The sequence below is a fragment of the Hemitrygon akajei genome, chromosome 19 (assembly GCF_048418815.1).
Source record: "Hemitrygon akajei chromosome 19, sHemAka1.3, whole genome shotgun sequence".
NCBI lineage: Eukaryota > Metazoa > Chordata > Chondrichthyes > Myliobatiformes > Dasyatidae > Hemitrygon > Hemitrygon akajei.
Window position 1 is genome coordinate 16,493,692 of NC_133142.1, and position 18,021 is coordinate 16,511,712.

Here is an 18,021-nt window from a genome sequence, read left to right on the forward strand (position 1 = left end):
TTCTGTGGGTCCTGCATAGGACTCTATAGTCACCCCAAAACCTATAGAACTTGATGAAGATGATTCATATCCAAACCTAAAGGACAAACTAATTGGCATCAAGACTTCAGGAATTTTTCAGCAAAAGAAACATGACACAATTAAAATCAGCATTCTGTCCAATTTAAAAATGATAAACTTATTGTGAGGTTCCTTGCACTCATTCTTTGTTAACAGAAACAGTCCCTTATTCTGCATTAACAGAAGTATTGAATGTATTTTAAGGAGAAAAAATAAAACCCTTCATATTAACAGCTGTGAAGTAAGATTATGTTAGTCATAAATGAAGAAATTCTTAGAGAAGAGTCACGATAATGCCTTAGAATATTATAATTAGTTTGAGGGTAATGTGATTTAAGAATTGAATGAACCCTAAAGTTAATGAACATCAGTATCAAAGGAAAGGGAAGTGTTGGTTAAGATACAATGAACTAATGGGCCAAAACATGATGGCTGCTAGATATTTGTGAAAGCAGTACATTTTTGAACTTCTATGCCCAGATGGTCAAAGGCAGGAGACTCTGGTATGAGAAATCAGACTCTGTCATCGACTGCTGGACCCACTATTGAAGCCAGCAGCAGAAAAGTGACGTACTGAAAAGGGTTCAGGTGTACTTCACATTTAACCTTGGGGATTGGCAAAGCATTATTCTGTGGAAATAGTAAAATAGGCACTTTGCTTATTTCATTTTAACTATCTAATTATCTGATTATTTTACATGTTAATTAATGTTTCTTACATTTTATATTTAAATATTTTAAAATTATGTAAATTTATGTGTAGATTTTAAATGTCTTTGAACAACCAAGGACATTTAAAAATGGTTAAAATTCTATTGGTGGCAGCAAGCAATGACTCCCAGAGGTTCAATATCCAATGCCTATTTGCCACCTGGAGCCTGTTGTACCTCATGAGACCTTTGCAATGTATAGAAAGCAAGTCTCTTCACCCCTCACATCTGGAAAAAGTCTAGATAGACAGGAATCACTGGCTCATGTCCAGCTGGCAGGAAGGGTCCAGGATGATGCAGCTCAGTGGAAAACTGATCAGTGAGAAATTTAATTTTGTAAAGAAAAAGTACTCGAATAACATATGATAATTTTATCAATCTCTAGAAGGTCGCCCCTCAGTTTCCATGTTTAAAAAAAGCCTAGACCTCAGGCCTATATCGTAAGCTATTTAACAAGATAGATACAGTTTAGCCTTAATCTTCACATAGACTGGAAGGTGGAATGTAATTTCATCGTTAATGAGAAAGAAAAAAGCAGATCAACTACAAACCAGTTAACATTCCATCAGTAAAAGAGGAATTGCTAGAATTTGTTACTGATTATGTGATAGAAGAGCACTTGGAAATGTAAACGTATATTCAGCCAGAGTCAACATCGGCTTTCAGAAAAGCAAAATGGTGTTTGATAAACTGAAGTCTGTAACCAATGGCCTAGGTATATTAGAACCAGTAAAATGCATTATGCTTGTGACCTCGCGAGCTACAAAAGAGTTTATTACATGATTAGGGCTTTTAGATGTGGGATAATATGTTAACATAGACTGAAAGCTGATTCATGAATAAAAATATATTTGGATTTGGGCCCAAAACATTGATGTAATCATGAAGAAGGAATACTATCAGATGCACTTCATTAGAAGCTTGAGGATATTTGGTATGTCACCAAAGACTCCAGCAAATTTCTGCAGATTTACCATGGAACATTGTGACTGGTTGCATCATAGCCTGGTATGGTTATACACTGGAGTATCCAGTTTTCATGGAGTCTACAAATTTCACAACATATGTCCATGGTAATCAACCTGATTCTGGTAATAGACTGTAAGCAGTTATTCATAGTTAATTATGATCCATATCAATATCTGATGAAGGAACTAAGTACATCTATAATCTGATCACAGAAAATTAGGTGGGAAAGTATCTTGTGACAATGCTGTAAAAAGTTTCAATTAAAGTGGGGATGAAGGTTGCGCATGATTCAGGCAAACATGAAGCTGACCACTTTGATGAGAGGAACAGAAATGCTGATTACTTTCATACAATAATAATTTACAAACTAACCCATGCTGACCTCCTTATCCATATACTACCTACACTTATGTGAATGTACATTTATTTAGGGACAAAATTCAACTCGATATTCATCTAAAACAGGGGTTCCAAACCTTTTTTTGTGTCATGGACCAATATCATTAAGCAAGGTGTACATGGACCTCAGGTTGAGAACCCCTGAAAAAGAATGTGTTACTTCATTCCAAGGAGTATTAGAAGTACAGATGTCAAGTAGGTTTACCAGATGATGCATCTATCAGTTGAAGATGAACATTATCTTAATGGTGCATTACACTAAGGACCAATTTCACGATAAATGGGATTGATAAATGGTGTTTGAAGTAAATCTTATCATCATTTGGTTAAGTAAAGTGATTACATACCACTAGCAGGTCATTAAATAAGAAGATCTCTCGCTGGTGTAAGCCAAGTTTCTGAGGCTTATTTGGATCTGGAACCTCAAATAATCGGCAATAACAGACTAATCTTCGGTGGGGTAGCGAAAGTACCTAATTAATGAAGATCAGTAAAGATATTCAACCAAGAATACTATCACAGAGATGAACATATACAATTCAATTAATCTGGAAATGCTTAACAGATCTTTAAGATTTATATTTAAAAATCATCAAGGTGCTAAAATACATTGAAAACTTTGCGGCTTAAATAAGCATAACACTTGGAATCAAAACCTTTGAACAGCAAATATACAACTTTACATTACTGTTACAAAATACCAGTATATAAATCACCATACCATCTTCAATCTGAGCATCTAAAAGGTATCAATAGTCATCCTTTAGGCAGCTTTTTGAAAAGTTTTGGATATATGTGTACATTTAAAAAAATTATAAACCATACACCTTTTCTTTCAAATTTTTGAAATTTACTCTCCAAAATCAAATAATGTATATCATTTTACTAACTAGGAATTTGTCTTTTTAATTTTCTATTACATGTAAACAGATCTTAACTGTGCTGTGCTGAAGCACGTCTTTTCCCAGAGGATAAGATCCAAGCTATTTGCAAGAGCAATGAAATATTAAGTATTTCTAAACAAAGCTTAATAATAATGATTCAGAAAGAATGTGTTCTGCAGTGGTATTGGTATAAAAGATTATCGGGCTCCGCTCACAACTTACAAACTGCAAACTATTCAACATTCACTTTAGAGTGTCTAATTATCCACTTCCTTCCACTTCCAAATGAGACATTCTATTTTCATCTTAGAAGGACGTGAAGGACCCAGGGGTACTACTCACAGGAAAACAACTGAGTATCTCGCCAGTAGCTTTTATTCTTTAACAATATCATCGAAACAAATCATTGGACCATTATCCTATTGCAATTTGTGGGTACACGTTGTGTGCAAATTAACTACCACATTCCCTATGTTATAGAAGTAACTTCTTCATTGGTTTTAAATCACTTTTGGGATGTCTAGAGGTGCTATTTGAATTAAAGTATCTTCTTTATTAAAGCATTAAACTTCATTTACCTCCTCAATATTTACCCTTCATAAATGCTGGAAGTTCACAGACTTCTTAGTCATGAAGATTGATATTATTTATTGAACGGCTACCCTGCTCACCTAGGCAAGCTTCAACTAAGATCTCCTCAAACCACACACACCGCCCCCCCCCCCCAAATTCACATTTCTCTTTCAATTCTCTGCAACTTCCTCTCACAGCTTCCCAGAGCTCATCTTGCCCATAAGCCTCGTTTCATGCTCCCTTAACCATATTCCTAAACAAACATTGACCATGTTGTCTCCCTTGTCCATTTTAAATTAAATAACATTTAACAAAATGTTAACTATTGCCAAGCACGTTTTTGGCATGTGTTTAGTGCTACTAGCACAACTTTTGGCCAATTAACTACTGCAGCCCTATTTCTGAAGGTTTTAAATACTAGAGAATAAATTTTATTATTTTTGTTTACATTTTTTTATCATTTTCCTAATCTGCTTATCCAGATCTTTTACTCTTCTTACCATATCATATTTGGTATTCATGTAACTACTCTAATAACACTTCATTAATAGTCCTTGCATTGTTAGTAACTTTTATTTTGACTGGTGACTAAGGACTTATGTTCAGAAACAATGTTTCAATGTATACTTTCATCAGCTTTGCATGCAAAAATAATGAAACAACAGCACCCAAAGGCATATTTACCATAGCAAATCTAATACACCCTTCACCATGATTATACAGGTGACTGAGCAGCGACTTCAGTAGCTGCACATAGCCAGTGAAATGCAGAAATTCCAAAATTGCTCCGCAGAACTCAAGCTATGTATTATTTAACTAATACTCACTAAAAAAAAAGCTCATCTCTTAAGTCCTCCATTCCTTTCACCTCAGTATTCTGTTTTAATACTTAATTGGCTACTGTGTTCATTATTCTAAGTGTTACTTTTGGTTTAGATCATGCCACCTCAGAATGGGCTTTTTGATCTTACTGGTTAAGATGGTGCAGGATCAGTTATTTGTTCAGTCCAGAATTGTGAAATAGATAACATATAGCGAGCTCTGAGATACAGCAAATTCCAGTATAAATGCTGACAGCTAGAGGAAAAATTTATGTTGAATAAACAACCAGCAAAATGAATTGACAGCTAACTATATGATTATTGCCAATGTATTTTGGTAATCAACTTGCATGATCATTTTTGCAGCCAATTATCTGAGTGTGAAATTATTTATATAGAAGTTAAAAGCACTCTAATGAGAGTTCAATACCATTCCAGGACAAAAGAACTAAAAGTACTACCCACAGCCCATGAACAGGTAAGTTAAAATGATTAAATCTAAGTAGTCAACAATTTTGCTGGTTACTGTGATCTCTTTCATGATTAGAACTGTGTGGTGAGAGCTGAACTAGATAGACATCCGCAAAATAAAAGCCTCAATATATGCCATTTCTAAATGTTTGAAATGCTTATCAAAATTTTCAGAACACAAGTAGTTTCATTGTTCCTGTTGTGTTAAAGTCAGTTATTTTAACTAGAGATGATATTTTGTAGAGAAATTCAAATGAAAACTTGGCAATAAAAATAAAAAGTAATACTTACACAACCAAGTCCATGATGCAGAGATCCAATCTACAGCAGAAAGATATATACAATTTATTAAACTTCAGAAAAATAAAGGAATAATATCACAGCAGAGTGAATACAGTGCTAAAAGACTAATTCTTCAGAAAATAGAGTTGATTCCATCTGCCATACATATGTGTACTGATTCCATTAGCAACAAGGCTGCCTCATAATTATTCCAACCTTATAGGTCTATATTTCTTATTTTCTTAATTGCTAATTTTCTTCTAAAGGTAATGAGTCAGATAAGTGTAACAGCTTCCATCATTTGTTTCTAAGAAGTCCTTAAACTGTGTTATCTGTAACTCTGTCAATAATGTCATTGTTACTTCCCAAGAACTATAGTATTCTAGGTATGAAGTAGAAAAAGAAAGACAAAATGTCATTGACCTTTTTTGAATGAATGTCAAGTAATGGTACTGTTAACAATGCATTATATACAGCATTGAGTGCTTCGACCTCTCTTTTTTATGGAATTAGTTTTTGAGATAAGACTTAAAGATTTATTATTTTCTGGTCCAAGAGAATAATTGCAAGATTGAAGTAAGAGAAACTTGTTGTAGACCCAACTCGTGCAACTTTCCAAGACTGGGTTGAACATGCAGGTGAGAACAGGAACTAACCAGCAGTTAAAATTTTAAAAGGGAGAGATTACAGTGAAAGAGTCACAGAACACCACAGCACAGTAAGTCTTTTCTAATCAGTACCAGCCTGCCCTTCTGTCTAGGTTTATCTATGTACACCCAGACCATAGACCTCCATACCTCTTTTATCCATGTACCTATCCAAACTTCTCTTAAATGTTACAATTGACCTTGCATATATGATTTCCACTGATAGTTTGTACCACACTTGGGATAAGGAAGTCTCCCTTTTCTTCTTCTTAAACCCATCACCCTGACTGGGACATGGGCCGCCGACAGCAGCTCACCGAAGTCCTCTGTCCAAGGCCAGTCTTTCAAGTTATCTTCAGATGTAGCCCATCTTCTTGGTATCCTTTTTCTCCCAGGGATGAGGTCTCTGGAACCTCTCTTTGCATTTCTGTAGCTCTTCCTTTTTTACAGAATGGGGTTTCTAGCCCCATGCCCAGCCCTTCTCCTTTCACAGATGGCCTTGGGACCATCCATGGTGGAGTTAAGTTCCCCTTCAGAGGCCCCTCAAATATTACACTTTTCACTCTCAACCTATGACCTCTAATCCTCTATAAAATTTCCCCTCACTCTTCTGTATTCCCAGCCTATTCAACCTTTTCCTATAGCTCAGGTCCTCAAGTCCTGGCAACATTCTTGTAAAATTTCTCTGAAATTTCTAAGTAATACAATTAAAACCTGGGATTGACAGATTATTTACAGGGAAGCAGAAGCAATTTTGGCAGATAGTCAACTAGATGAGGTTTTATGAATAGCCAAAAAGCTTCAGGGTCATTTTTAATGAGAGTTCTATTTTTCTTAACTTAACGGAAAATGAGGGGTCACCGCTTGAAATGTCGACTGTACTCTTTTCAATACAGTCTGGCCTGGCCAACTGAGTTCCTCCAGCAATTTGTGTATGTTGTTTGGATTTCCAGATTTTCAGCACCTGCAGATTTTCTCTTGTTTGCGATGAACTTAAGTTCCTCATTTGACATGTTAGCATTCTATAGAATACAAATGCTGGGACATAACCAAAACATCAAGAACAAGGCAATCAGCTTGGTTGTTAACCTATATATCCAACACTTTTCACTGCAGGTATATCTTAACTGCATTGTGCATGCTAGACAAGGCACTGTGAGAACACACAAAACCTTCTTAGGTTGCACCTTCGAAACCCATCACTTTTACCATTTACTTGGGCTTTTTATTTCCTCACTTTTTGGGATGTGGGTGTCATTCAGATGGCCAGCGTTTATTGCCCATCCCTCAATGACCTCAAAGTGGTGGTAGAGATTTATCTTCTTGAACTATCACAGTCCTTCAGGTGAAGATGCATTTACTATGACTTGGACCAAGCAAAGATGAAGGTGAAACATTTCCAAGTCAGATTAGAAGGAAGTGGTGTTCATATTGGAAAAAAAGTTGAATTTCCCCATGGGGATGAATAAAGTATCTATCTATCTATCTATCTATACATTTGTTGCCTTTCACCCACTGATGGAAATAGAAGGTTTGCAAAGTACTCTTGGGCTGGATCTGGCAAGAAACATAGTTATGGTGTGCCAGAGTGTAGGGAGTAAATATTTAGGGTGATCAAACAGACATCAATTAAGGCAGTTGTGCTGTCCAGGATTATGTGGAGCTTCTTGGTGATTGGAAGTGTACTCAACTAAGCAAGCAGACAGTACTTCCAACTCATGCCCTGTAGATGGTGGAAACATTTTGGTGTGTCAAATAAAAAGATATCTAAATTCTGACTGTTCCTGTAGCCTCTGATGTAGACACCCAAAGTAGTTGATTTTGGAGTTCTTGGTGCTGGTAATTCCAGTGAACATTAAGGGAAACCAATTAGATACTCTCATGTTAGAAGTAGTAGTTGCTATTTTAAGACATAGATTTTTTTCCAATTACTGGTAAGTTGCATACGTAATTGAAAATTACACAACCATGTATCTGACTTTATAGAAAGATAATTGATGAAGCTACTGAAGATAACAGGTCTAAGAAAATGGCCTGATGAACTCTTGCAATGATGTCATTTCTTTGTGTTAAAATAGGACTTAAATTGTTGGAATATTTTCACCTTTATGCCTTTTCTTTTTAGTTTCATCAGTCAATTCCCGTCTTGTCATCAAGGAGGTTAGGTCACTAAAATTAAGCTCTTTGGTGTATGTTTGAAGAATAAGTGCCATTTAATAGCACCATTGAACTTTCATCACTTTGTTAATGACTGAGTAGATTAACTAAGAGGTCTTTACTTGGATTGGATTTGTCCACTTACTTGACAACTTTTCACACTTCTGGGTTTTTGCCAATGTTATAATTATATGGGAGAGGTTAGCTAAAGGTACATCTAATTCTGGAATATATGTTTTCAGTACTTAAGATGGAATCTTGTCTGTTCCCATACCTTTGCTGCATCCACCTCTCTTAACTGTTTCTTGCTATTTCATGCAGTAAATCAATTGGCTGAGTTTGATTTACCTTGGTTTCTTGAATTTCAAGAGGCAAAGGCAGACCATTTACTTAGCACTTCTGGCTGAACATAATTGAGAATTCTTCAGTATTGTCTTCAACATTCATGTGCTGGGCCTCACCATTGTTCTTGAAGCCTCCTTGTCCTCTAATATAACGTTTAATGTCACTTAAAGGAATATCAGCATTTGGAAGTTCCTTTCTAGGCTGCACATATCTTAACAAAGGCAAAGTATTGATGTTTTTCATTACTAGGTTAAATCTTGGAATTCCCCAGCAGCACTATGATAACTTCAAACAACAGTCCAAGACAACAGCTCATCACCTTCTTCCAGGAAAGTAGGTTTGCCAATAAATTCAGAAATGACTGGCAGATTTGTGGATCATTGGGATTTCTTCTGGGGAAGGATGACCTGTACAAAAGAGATGGGTTACACCTGAACTTGATAGGGCCCAATACGTTGTAGGCAGGTTTGCTAGAGTTATTGGGGAGGGTTTAAACTACTTTGACAAGGGGATAGGAACCAGAGTGGCAAGTCAAAGGATGGGACAGTTCATGTAAAAGTAGATGCAGCATGTACAGAGACTGTGAGGAAGGACAGGCAGTGGATAGGACAGTCATTTGGATGAGTTGAAATGTGCCTATTTTAATGACAGATCTCGCGATGGGCGAGCACTTCAGAGATAGTGACCACAACTTAGTGACCTTTAGCATAAACTTAAACAGGGAAAGGCAGACGGTATGGGAAACTATTTAGTTAGGGAAGGGTGAATTGTGATGCTTTTAGGCAGGAACTTAGGAGCCTAAATTGAAAGCAGATATATTCACAGAAATGTAGAACTGAAATGCGGAGTTTGTTTACTGAGCACTTGTATGACATTCTGAATAGTTTTGTCTATTAAGGCAGGGAAAGGATGGTAGGGTGATGTAACCGTGGTTGTCAAGAGATATGGAACATCTAAATAAAAGGAAGACAGAAACATAGGAATTAGGAATCAAGGGTCAGACAGTGCTCCAGAGTGTTACAAGATAGCCAAGAAAGAGCTTAAGAATGGACTTAGGAGAGCAAAAAAGGGACACGAGAAGGCCTTGGCAGGTAGGATTAAGAAACAACAGAAGGAAACACAATTATGTACAATAAATCCTGAGGTCCTTTAACATCTGCCGGACGATGCTGATGATGTTCTGCGAGTCTGTGGTGGCCAGTGCTATCATGTTTGCTGTTGTGTGCTGGGGCAGCAGGCTGAGGGTAGCAGACACCAACAGAATCAACAAACTCATTCGTAAGGCCAGTGATGTTATGGGGGTGGAACTGGACTCTCTGACGGTGGTGTCTGAAAAGAGGATGCTGTCCAAGTTGCGTGCCATCTTGGACAATGACTCCCATCCACTCTATAATGTACTGGTTAGGCACAGGAGTACATTCAGCCAGAGACTCATTCCACCGAGATGTAACACTGAGCGTCATAGGAAGTCATTCCTACCTGTGGCCATCAAACTTTACAACTCCTCCCTAGGAGTGTCAGACACCCTGAGCCAATAGGCCGGTCCTGGACTTATTTCGACTGGGCATGATTAACTTATTATTATTTAATTATTCATGGTTTTATATTGCTATATTTCTTCACTATTCTTGGTTGGTGCGGCTGTAACAAAACCCAATTTCCCTCGGGATCAATAAAATATGTCTGTCTGTAATTTTCACTCGTAATTCATCAGAGCACTGTCACGTACCAATTAGCTGGATGGCCCACCACTTTCCTCACAGAATAATTGTAGATAAACAATAATTGCTGTTCTGCCTGTATTATCTAAATCAAAGAACAAATATGCAAGCACCAATGCTTGGATGTGATATAGAGCTACCATATGAAGAGGACCAGTAATGTAATAAGTAAGATGTGGAAGTTTACTGAAGATCTCCTAATGAGAGTCTAGTTTTATAAAATGGTTTTGAGCTTAAATTTCTGCTTCCCCAAGACTTTGATCTTTAACTACAGCAGTTCAGAGTATACTTCTTCAACGTTAGGTACACTGAATAGCAACGCAGCACAACACGCAACTGACTGCATTAACCTTGATGATCCTTGTGGGCTGTTTTACATGATTCCCCAGTTCTGCTTCAAGCTAACATATTAAATCTAGCAAGGTGTGCAGGCTCCTTCCTACAAAGTGAAACCCAGCATCATGAATGGCAGTGATGCTTCACTACCAGATGAGCTGAATGCCTATTATGCTCACTTTGAAAAGGAGAATAAAACCACAACTGTGAGGATCCCTGCAGCATCCGGTGACCCTATGATCTCTGTCTCAGAGGCCAAGGTCAGGCTGTCTTTCAAGAGGGTGAATCCTTGCAAGGCAACAGGGCCCAATGAAGTATCTGGTAAGGCTCTGAAACCTGTGCCAACCAACTGGTGAGGGTATTCAAAGACATCTTCAATTTCTCATTGCTACGGACAGAAGTTCCCAACTGCTTCAAAAGGATAATAATTAGACCTGTGCCCAAGAAGTGCAGGATGAGCTGCCTTAATGACTATCGTCCAGTAGCACCCACATTTACAGTGATGAAATACTTTGAGAAACTGGTCATGGCTAGAATTAACACTTGTCTCATAGGTACTAGCCTTGGTAGTATCCAAGACATCTTCAAAGAGCAGTGCCTTAGGAAGGCAGTGTCCATCATTCAGAACCCCCACCACCCAGGACAAGCCCTCTTCTCATTGTTACTGTCGGAAACGAGGTACAGATGCCTGAAGACAACACAAAATGATTCAGGGACAGCTTCTTCCCCTTTGCCATCCAATTACTAAATGGGCATTGAACCTATGAACATTACCTCAGTACTTTTTAATTTCTGTTTTTTAATGCACGACTTATTTTAACAATTATTTAATAGACGCATATATACTTAATGTAACAGTTCCTTTTTCTCTATATTTATCATGTATTTCATTGTTCTGTTGCTGTAAAGTTAACACATTTCATAACATATATTGTAATATTAAACTTGATTTTGAATATTCAAAGCAATACACACAAAATGCTGGAGGAAATCAGCAGGTCAGGCAACATCTATGGAAATGAATAAACAGTCCATATTTCTGGCTGAGACCCTTCTACAGGTCTGGAAAGGAAGGGGGAAGATACCAGAATAAAAAGGTGTGGGGGAGAGGAGGGGAAGGAGGATGGCTAGAAGGTAATAGCTGAAGCCAAGAGGGTAGGAAAGATAAAGTGGTGGAATGTAAGGTATCTGTTAGGAGAGGAGAGAGGACTACAGGAGACAGGAAGGGGGGAAGGAAAATCGATATTCATGACGTCAGCTTGGTGGCTATCCAGATGGAACATAAGGTGTTGCTTATTCACCCTGAGGGTGGCTTCATCATGGTACAAGTGGACGTCAAGAACTGAAATGTCAGAATGGGAATGATGGAGGATAAAACTGTATGGGGTCTGTATATCCATGGTGACAAAGAGGCTCTCAGGGCCAGGGAATTGAAAGCTAGTTAGGAGATCGACAGAATGAGAAGTATTACCAATGTAGGATGGAAGGGACTGAATCAAGGGGATAGGATGGAGTCAAGATATGAGGACACGAGTTCAGTGGGGCAGGAGCAGGCAGAAACATTGGGTCTATCTGGACAAACCACTTTCTTTTGAAAAGCCATATCTGAACAGTCATCCAAAATTCAAAATTAGTCAAAACAGAATTATATATTTCACAATTTTAAGACATTGGATCTTACTGGTTTCTTTCCAACAATCAATTTCTCCACTTTCTGGACTTGGGACACATGATCCTCATTGGTCTTGAGTTCCCTTTTGCGAATTCGTTCATAAATTCCTATTAATGTTTCTCGAGGGATGTCTTCTCCATCATCCACCCCTGCAAGTTACAGCAATCCTCATTAGTCTCTTATTAATTCCAAAAACCAGTTATCTATTCTATTTTCCCCCACATCTATCAGCTCTTCCACGCTTCAAAAGCAACAGTGAGCATTTCATAAAGATCAGAATTTTGTGCATAGTGGAATTTTAAAATGGTTCAGAAGTTTCTCAATTTACTCCAGGTATATACTATTTTTTAATCTGCATAGAATTATAATAATTGAGTATTCTACAGGTACCTTTAACAAAAGAAAATTGTCACACATTTGGTAAGACCATCCATGATAAGCTTGCTAACCAAACCCACTATCTATCAAGCCAATTAGATTTTTATTTTCTCCAAACACGGACATCAACTGAACTGACCATCCCCACAATGTGCCTTGGCAACCAATGGCAACTCAACAGTAAATAAAGTAAAAAAAAAAGTAAAATAAATGTATGCAGTATGTATGAAAAGTCAAAGAAATAAAACTTTCTGATTTGGAGTTCATATCTTACAAGCTGCAAAGGTTCCACTGTATTGCCAACTCTCAGCAAGTAAGGTTATTAATAATTCATGAACCACACAGCAATGCAAAAACCATTCAGCTCTTGTTTTAAAAAGTTATCCAATTAATGCCACTTCTCTGATCATTCCCAGTGGCTTTAAAATTTCCAATTCATATATTTAGGAATATATTGACTAAAGTTATTAATATTCAACATTAACTGTTCGACAGCTTGCACAAGGTAGTAATATGAATACTGGTTTTCTTTTAAAACTTTTGTATGTTTCTATCCCATGATGTGTTTCAAACAAGATGTAATTTCAATGTATTTATTTAATAAACAACATGCCCCTAAAATATTAAATTATCGCTACTTTTAAATTTTATTTGTTTTTCTACTTCTTCACTCTTACAACAAAGATAAACATTTTGATCTGCGGTTAGCCTTGTAGTTGAGATTTATGGATAGCCAAATTTTTTACAAATTACTTCCGCCAGCATCTGATTACCTGTCTTGGAGCAAAAAATTCCACCTGATTAAATTTTATTTGCTTCAGGTAACTCCCAGATCAGTTATACAGTGGGAGGTAAACCAAAAACTGTTAGACCCCTATTTGCACTCTATTTTTTATTGCCTGCTACCTACATTGCCCCACCCCCACCTTTCATTAAATCTCTTCACCTGATCATCTTCACCCAGGGCTGCTTTTCCCTCACTAATACCAGTTATGCCATCATCCATATCCATTTATCTTATTAAAGACCACTAGGAGGATCCAGTTTTATCACCACCATTCTCATTTCATTTATCTTGCAAGTACTTCCAAACTTTTATAACATGTTTAGTAAAGTTAATGGACAGGAATATAGAAAAAGGAGTAGACCACGCTAGACCCTATTCAGTGAGATATGGCTACTCCGTAATCCAACTCACAAACCTGCCTTTGTCTAGTATCTCCTAATGCTTCTTGCTATAAGAAAACTGATCAGTTGTCCCAAACTCCTATCGCTTCCTGCACATAAAAATACTCACTAAATTACTTCAAAAAGATCTGGCCCCAATACACCAATAGAAATTGCTTATTTACAGTAATACTTTTATTACCGGTTCGGTTTGTAGTTCTCACCTCTGTCACGTGGATGTGGATCTAAGACCCTTACCACAGAGTGGTGCATAAAAAATCTAGGCTCTAGTACCTGTCCAACACTGACACTGATACTGTACCAAGGCCAATCTACCCTCTCAGGTCGATGCAAACTATCCCAAAGCACCAATTCAAAGAATAGCAAGGAATTTACATCTAGCACCTGGATCAATATTTACCTTTCAAATCAACATAAATAAAATACATTTCCTGATCATTGCCATTCTGTCAATGTTAGGAAATGGGTGAGTTTAATTTGGTTACTGCTCTTTTCACATAACTGATCATCAAAAATACTGCACAGAGCTCTGGGATGTCCTGGAAGTATTGAAAGGAACAACATAAATGCAAGTCCCTCTCTCTCTATCTAATTTGCCTTCACTTCACCTCCTTTGGAAGATCATAAAATTCACAGATACTTCTCTAATCCCTCTTTGATTCTCTTAAAAGAAAAGTTGTTCATTAGATTGGACTTATACACTACAATTTCATTCAGCTGTTACATTCAGCTCAAATCTGTCAAGACCTGCAGTAGACATTAGGAATGGTTGATCATTTCCTGGTTTTTCCTAAATTAATTCTTCTTTAAAACAAGTAAGATGGAAACAGAAACATACAGGTAATGCTTATCCTTTGTTCTGGATTTCAGAATCTTTAATTCCCCTTTCTATCTATTCGGTATATTTAAATGCACTCAGCTGAAACATTGCATAAGCAGGTGTGGTAAACCAGAATTTTAAAACCATCTTTCAAGTAAAAGAGATAAAAAGCTATATTTAAAAATCAAGGGCCTATGTGACACTGGAGGTGATTAATGCTGTTACATACTGTATATTTTCCATTGCCCAGCAGCAGAGTTGTAAATCCAACACTTACTTAAATTTCAACACTTCAGTGCTTTTTCTCCATTTGTATCCATTGTGCTAATAGCTAAATACTTTCAAAGTGCTGTCATAATGTTCTTTTAAATTGGATTCTAAAAATGAGGGTACACATTTATGCTGCTAAATTAATTAATTACACTTAGTGACAGGATTATACACCTCAGTTTAAATGGATTTACAACTCTGCTGCTGGGCAATGGAGAATATACAGTATGTAACACCATTAATTGGAGAACCAGTTTACCAGCTCTCAGAATCTACATTTAACAAAGGTTTGAAAGGCAGCTTTGAGATAATTACTTATTTAATTATTTTTGGCACCTAATTATGTTTATTGATACTACAGTCAAAAATGTAACCATTGCTTCATTATTTGGAAATAATTTCCTTATTAAAATCATGCTTCTTTTACTTCTTTAATATAATGAATGTGCATGAGATTTACGTACCTTTGAAATTATTTTTATAGCATGATAAAATTATCAGTTTAAATGTCTAATGGATTTTCTATTCAAGCTAATCATGGCTATTCTGGAATTTAACACAAAGATCTCTTCATAGTAATGGATGAAATTAATTTCAGAAAGAATAAATTAATATAGCCAGTTCAAGAAAATATAAAGTCAAACAAAGTCACCTCGATGTCACTAACCTCTCAAGTTTTTCACAAAATCCTCCAGTTTCATTTTACGTTCTGGTTTCACATTAGGGCTATACATGTCTGTATTCAGCAAAATTATTGCAAAGGCTAGGATAAAGATTGTATCAGGATTTCGGAACTGCCGCACAACTCCAGAATTGCAGATACAGTAACGTTGGCTACAATAGAAGGATTGAAATACAGTTTATTCTGTGAAGTCACTACCTAAAACAATATTGGTAACAACTACAAAAGAAATTATTTGTGATCAACTGTGAACAAAGATTTACAAGTAATCATCTGTTAATGCATTAGAAAAACGTTTGATGCAATACTGACAAAAATGTTGTGCAGACAAGAAATGTGTAAAGAAACATTAACCAATTTGCACACTTTCTCATGCTTGTCCAAATTCCACCAAAGGCCATTGAATATTTGTTTCTGTGAATTTTTCCACATTTCCTCATAATGTAGGAGGCAGCAGTTCTCTCTATGGCAGCAGACTGAGCTTTGCCATCACTTCACTAGTTTTTCCTGTAGTCATCTCCTCACATCCCTGTAAAATCTCCTTACTTCTTACATACACTTACACAAGGGGAATTTTACATAGACCTGTCAGCCTACCAATGTGCACATTTTTGTGATGCAGGAGAAGAATACAGCATATATGGACCAGAGTTTGGATCACTGCTAAACTCTTGATCCCTGTTTGCATTCCATTTCCCAGTGTCACCTTCCAGAGTAGACAGAGACAGGACAACAAATTTTCCAACAAGCTCAGTGGAGGACATTCTGCTTGTTAGAGACAGCAATGCTGGGAACCACAGAACAAAGCAAAGTGAAGGAAGGTCACATGATCACCATCTGGAAAGAGCAGAGCTGAGGCATCTTTGTAAGTACGCATTTTGACCATGAGCAATAGTACAAACAAAATAAGGGTATCGGGCAATGGCCTTCCAGCAAAGGCTGGCTGATTAGAGAAGCATGACCAGGCATCAAAAGGAAAGAAAATGTTTTGTTTACCCAGTTCCAGGATGAGCGACAGCCTGAAATGATTGACCTGAAATGGCACTGACGAGATGGATTTGACTTGCAGGCAAGTATGTTCAGGTAAAAACTTAGCTTGGTCAAGCCAAGTAAAATCACTGCTAGTGTCAAAAACATGGACATATTCTGTCCAGCACATGACATAATTATGCACACATTTAGCATGCCCGAAGTAATCTTATTCATCGGCCCCGAGTCACATAGAAATGCTATTAACGTTGCCGAGGCAACCATTCAGCAAAACTACATCAACTTGGCTAAGGCTTGGATTGGTTTATTATTGTCACATTTACCTAGGTAAAGCTCGTCTTTCATGCTGTTCATACGGATCTATGCATTGCACAGTGCAATGCTAAACAACAACAGAGGCAGAATAAAGTGTAACTGGAAATGCAGTGCATGTAAACAATAAGGTGCAACATCGTAACAAGGCAGATCGTGAGCTCAAGAATCCATCGTATCATCCTAGGGAACCATTCAATATTCCTATATCAGCAGGGTAGAAGCTGTTTAAAGACTCAAATATTAGCTTTATTGATCACACGTACATTGAAAACAATACAGTGAAATGCGTTGTTTGCATCAAATCAAATCAGCGAGAATGCAGCTGAGTAGCCCGTCATGTTTCTGATGCCAACGTAGTATGCCCATAACTTACTAACTATAACTGTATGTTTTTGGAATGTGAGAGGAAACTGGAGCACTCGGAGGAATCTCAAGCAGTCACGAGAAGATGCAGACTCCTTATAGGCAGTGGTGAAAATTGAACCCCGCTTGGTAATTGCTGACTCTGTAAAGCAATGTTGTAATCGCTATGATACCATGCCTGCCCCCCAAACCTGGTGCTTTCAGGCTTTTGTATCTTCTGTCCAATGGAAGAGGGGAGAAGAGAGAGTGAATTGTCAAATGGAACATAAAGGTTAATGTGGATAAATGTGAGGTTATCCACTTTGGTTGCAAGAACAGGAAAACAGATTATTATCTGAACAGTGGCCGATTAGGAAAAGGGGAGATGCAACGAGACCTGGGTGTCATTGTACACCAGTCATTGAGGGTGGGCATGCAGGTACAGCAGGCGGTGAAAAAGGCAAATGGTATGTTGGCATTCATAGCAAAAGGATTTGAGTACAGGAGCAGGGAGGTTCTACTGCAGTTGTACAAGGCCTTGGTGAGACCGCACCTAGAATATTGTGTGCAGTTTTGGTCCCCTAATCTGAGGAAAGACAATCTTGCCGTAGAGGGAGTACAAAGAAGGTTCACCAGATTGATTCCTGGGATGGCAGGACTTTCATATGAAGAAAGACTGGATCGACTAGGCTTATACTCACTGGAATTTAGAAGATTGAGGGGGGATCTTATTGAAACGTATAAAATTCTAAAGGGATTGGACAGGCTAGATGCAGGAAGATTGTTTCCGATGTTGGGGAAGTCCAGAATGAGGGGTCACAGTTTAAGGATAAAGGGCAAGCCTTTTAGGACCGAGATGAGGAAAAATTTCTTCACACAGAGTGGTGAATCTGTGGAATTCTCTGCCACAGGAAACAGTTGAGGCCGGTTCATTGGCTATATTTAAGAGGAAGTTAGATATGGCCCTTGTGGCTAAAGGGATCAGGGGG

General features: G+C 37.5%; 1 protein-coding gene across 7 annotated transcripts in view; it reads right to left on the bottom strand.

The window, feature by feature from the left end:
• iqsec1b (IQ motif and Sec7 domain ArfGEF 1b) overlaps nucleotides 1-18,021 on the bottom strand; it is a 455,019-nt gene that overhangs the window by 12,133 nt on the left and 424,865 nt on the right. For all 7 annotated transcript variants that reach the window (XM_073072148.1, XM_073072151.1, XM_073072149.1 and 4 more), the window contains 4 exons: nucleotides 15,371-15,537; nucleotides 12,057-12,196; nucleotides 5,179-5,208; nucleotides 2,486-2,611 (listed from right to left, as the gene is read on the bottom strand). In XM_073072148.1, the coding sequence (XP_072928249.1) occupies nucleotides 2,486-2,611; nucleotides 5,179-5,208; nucleotides 12,057-12,196; nucleotides 15,371-15,537 (463 nt within the window). The remainder of the gene's footprint in view (nucleotides 1-2,485; nucleotides 2,612-5,178; nucleotides 5,209-12,056; nucleotides 12,197-15,370; nucleotides 15,538-18,021) is intronic.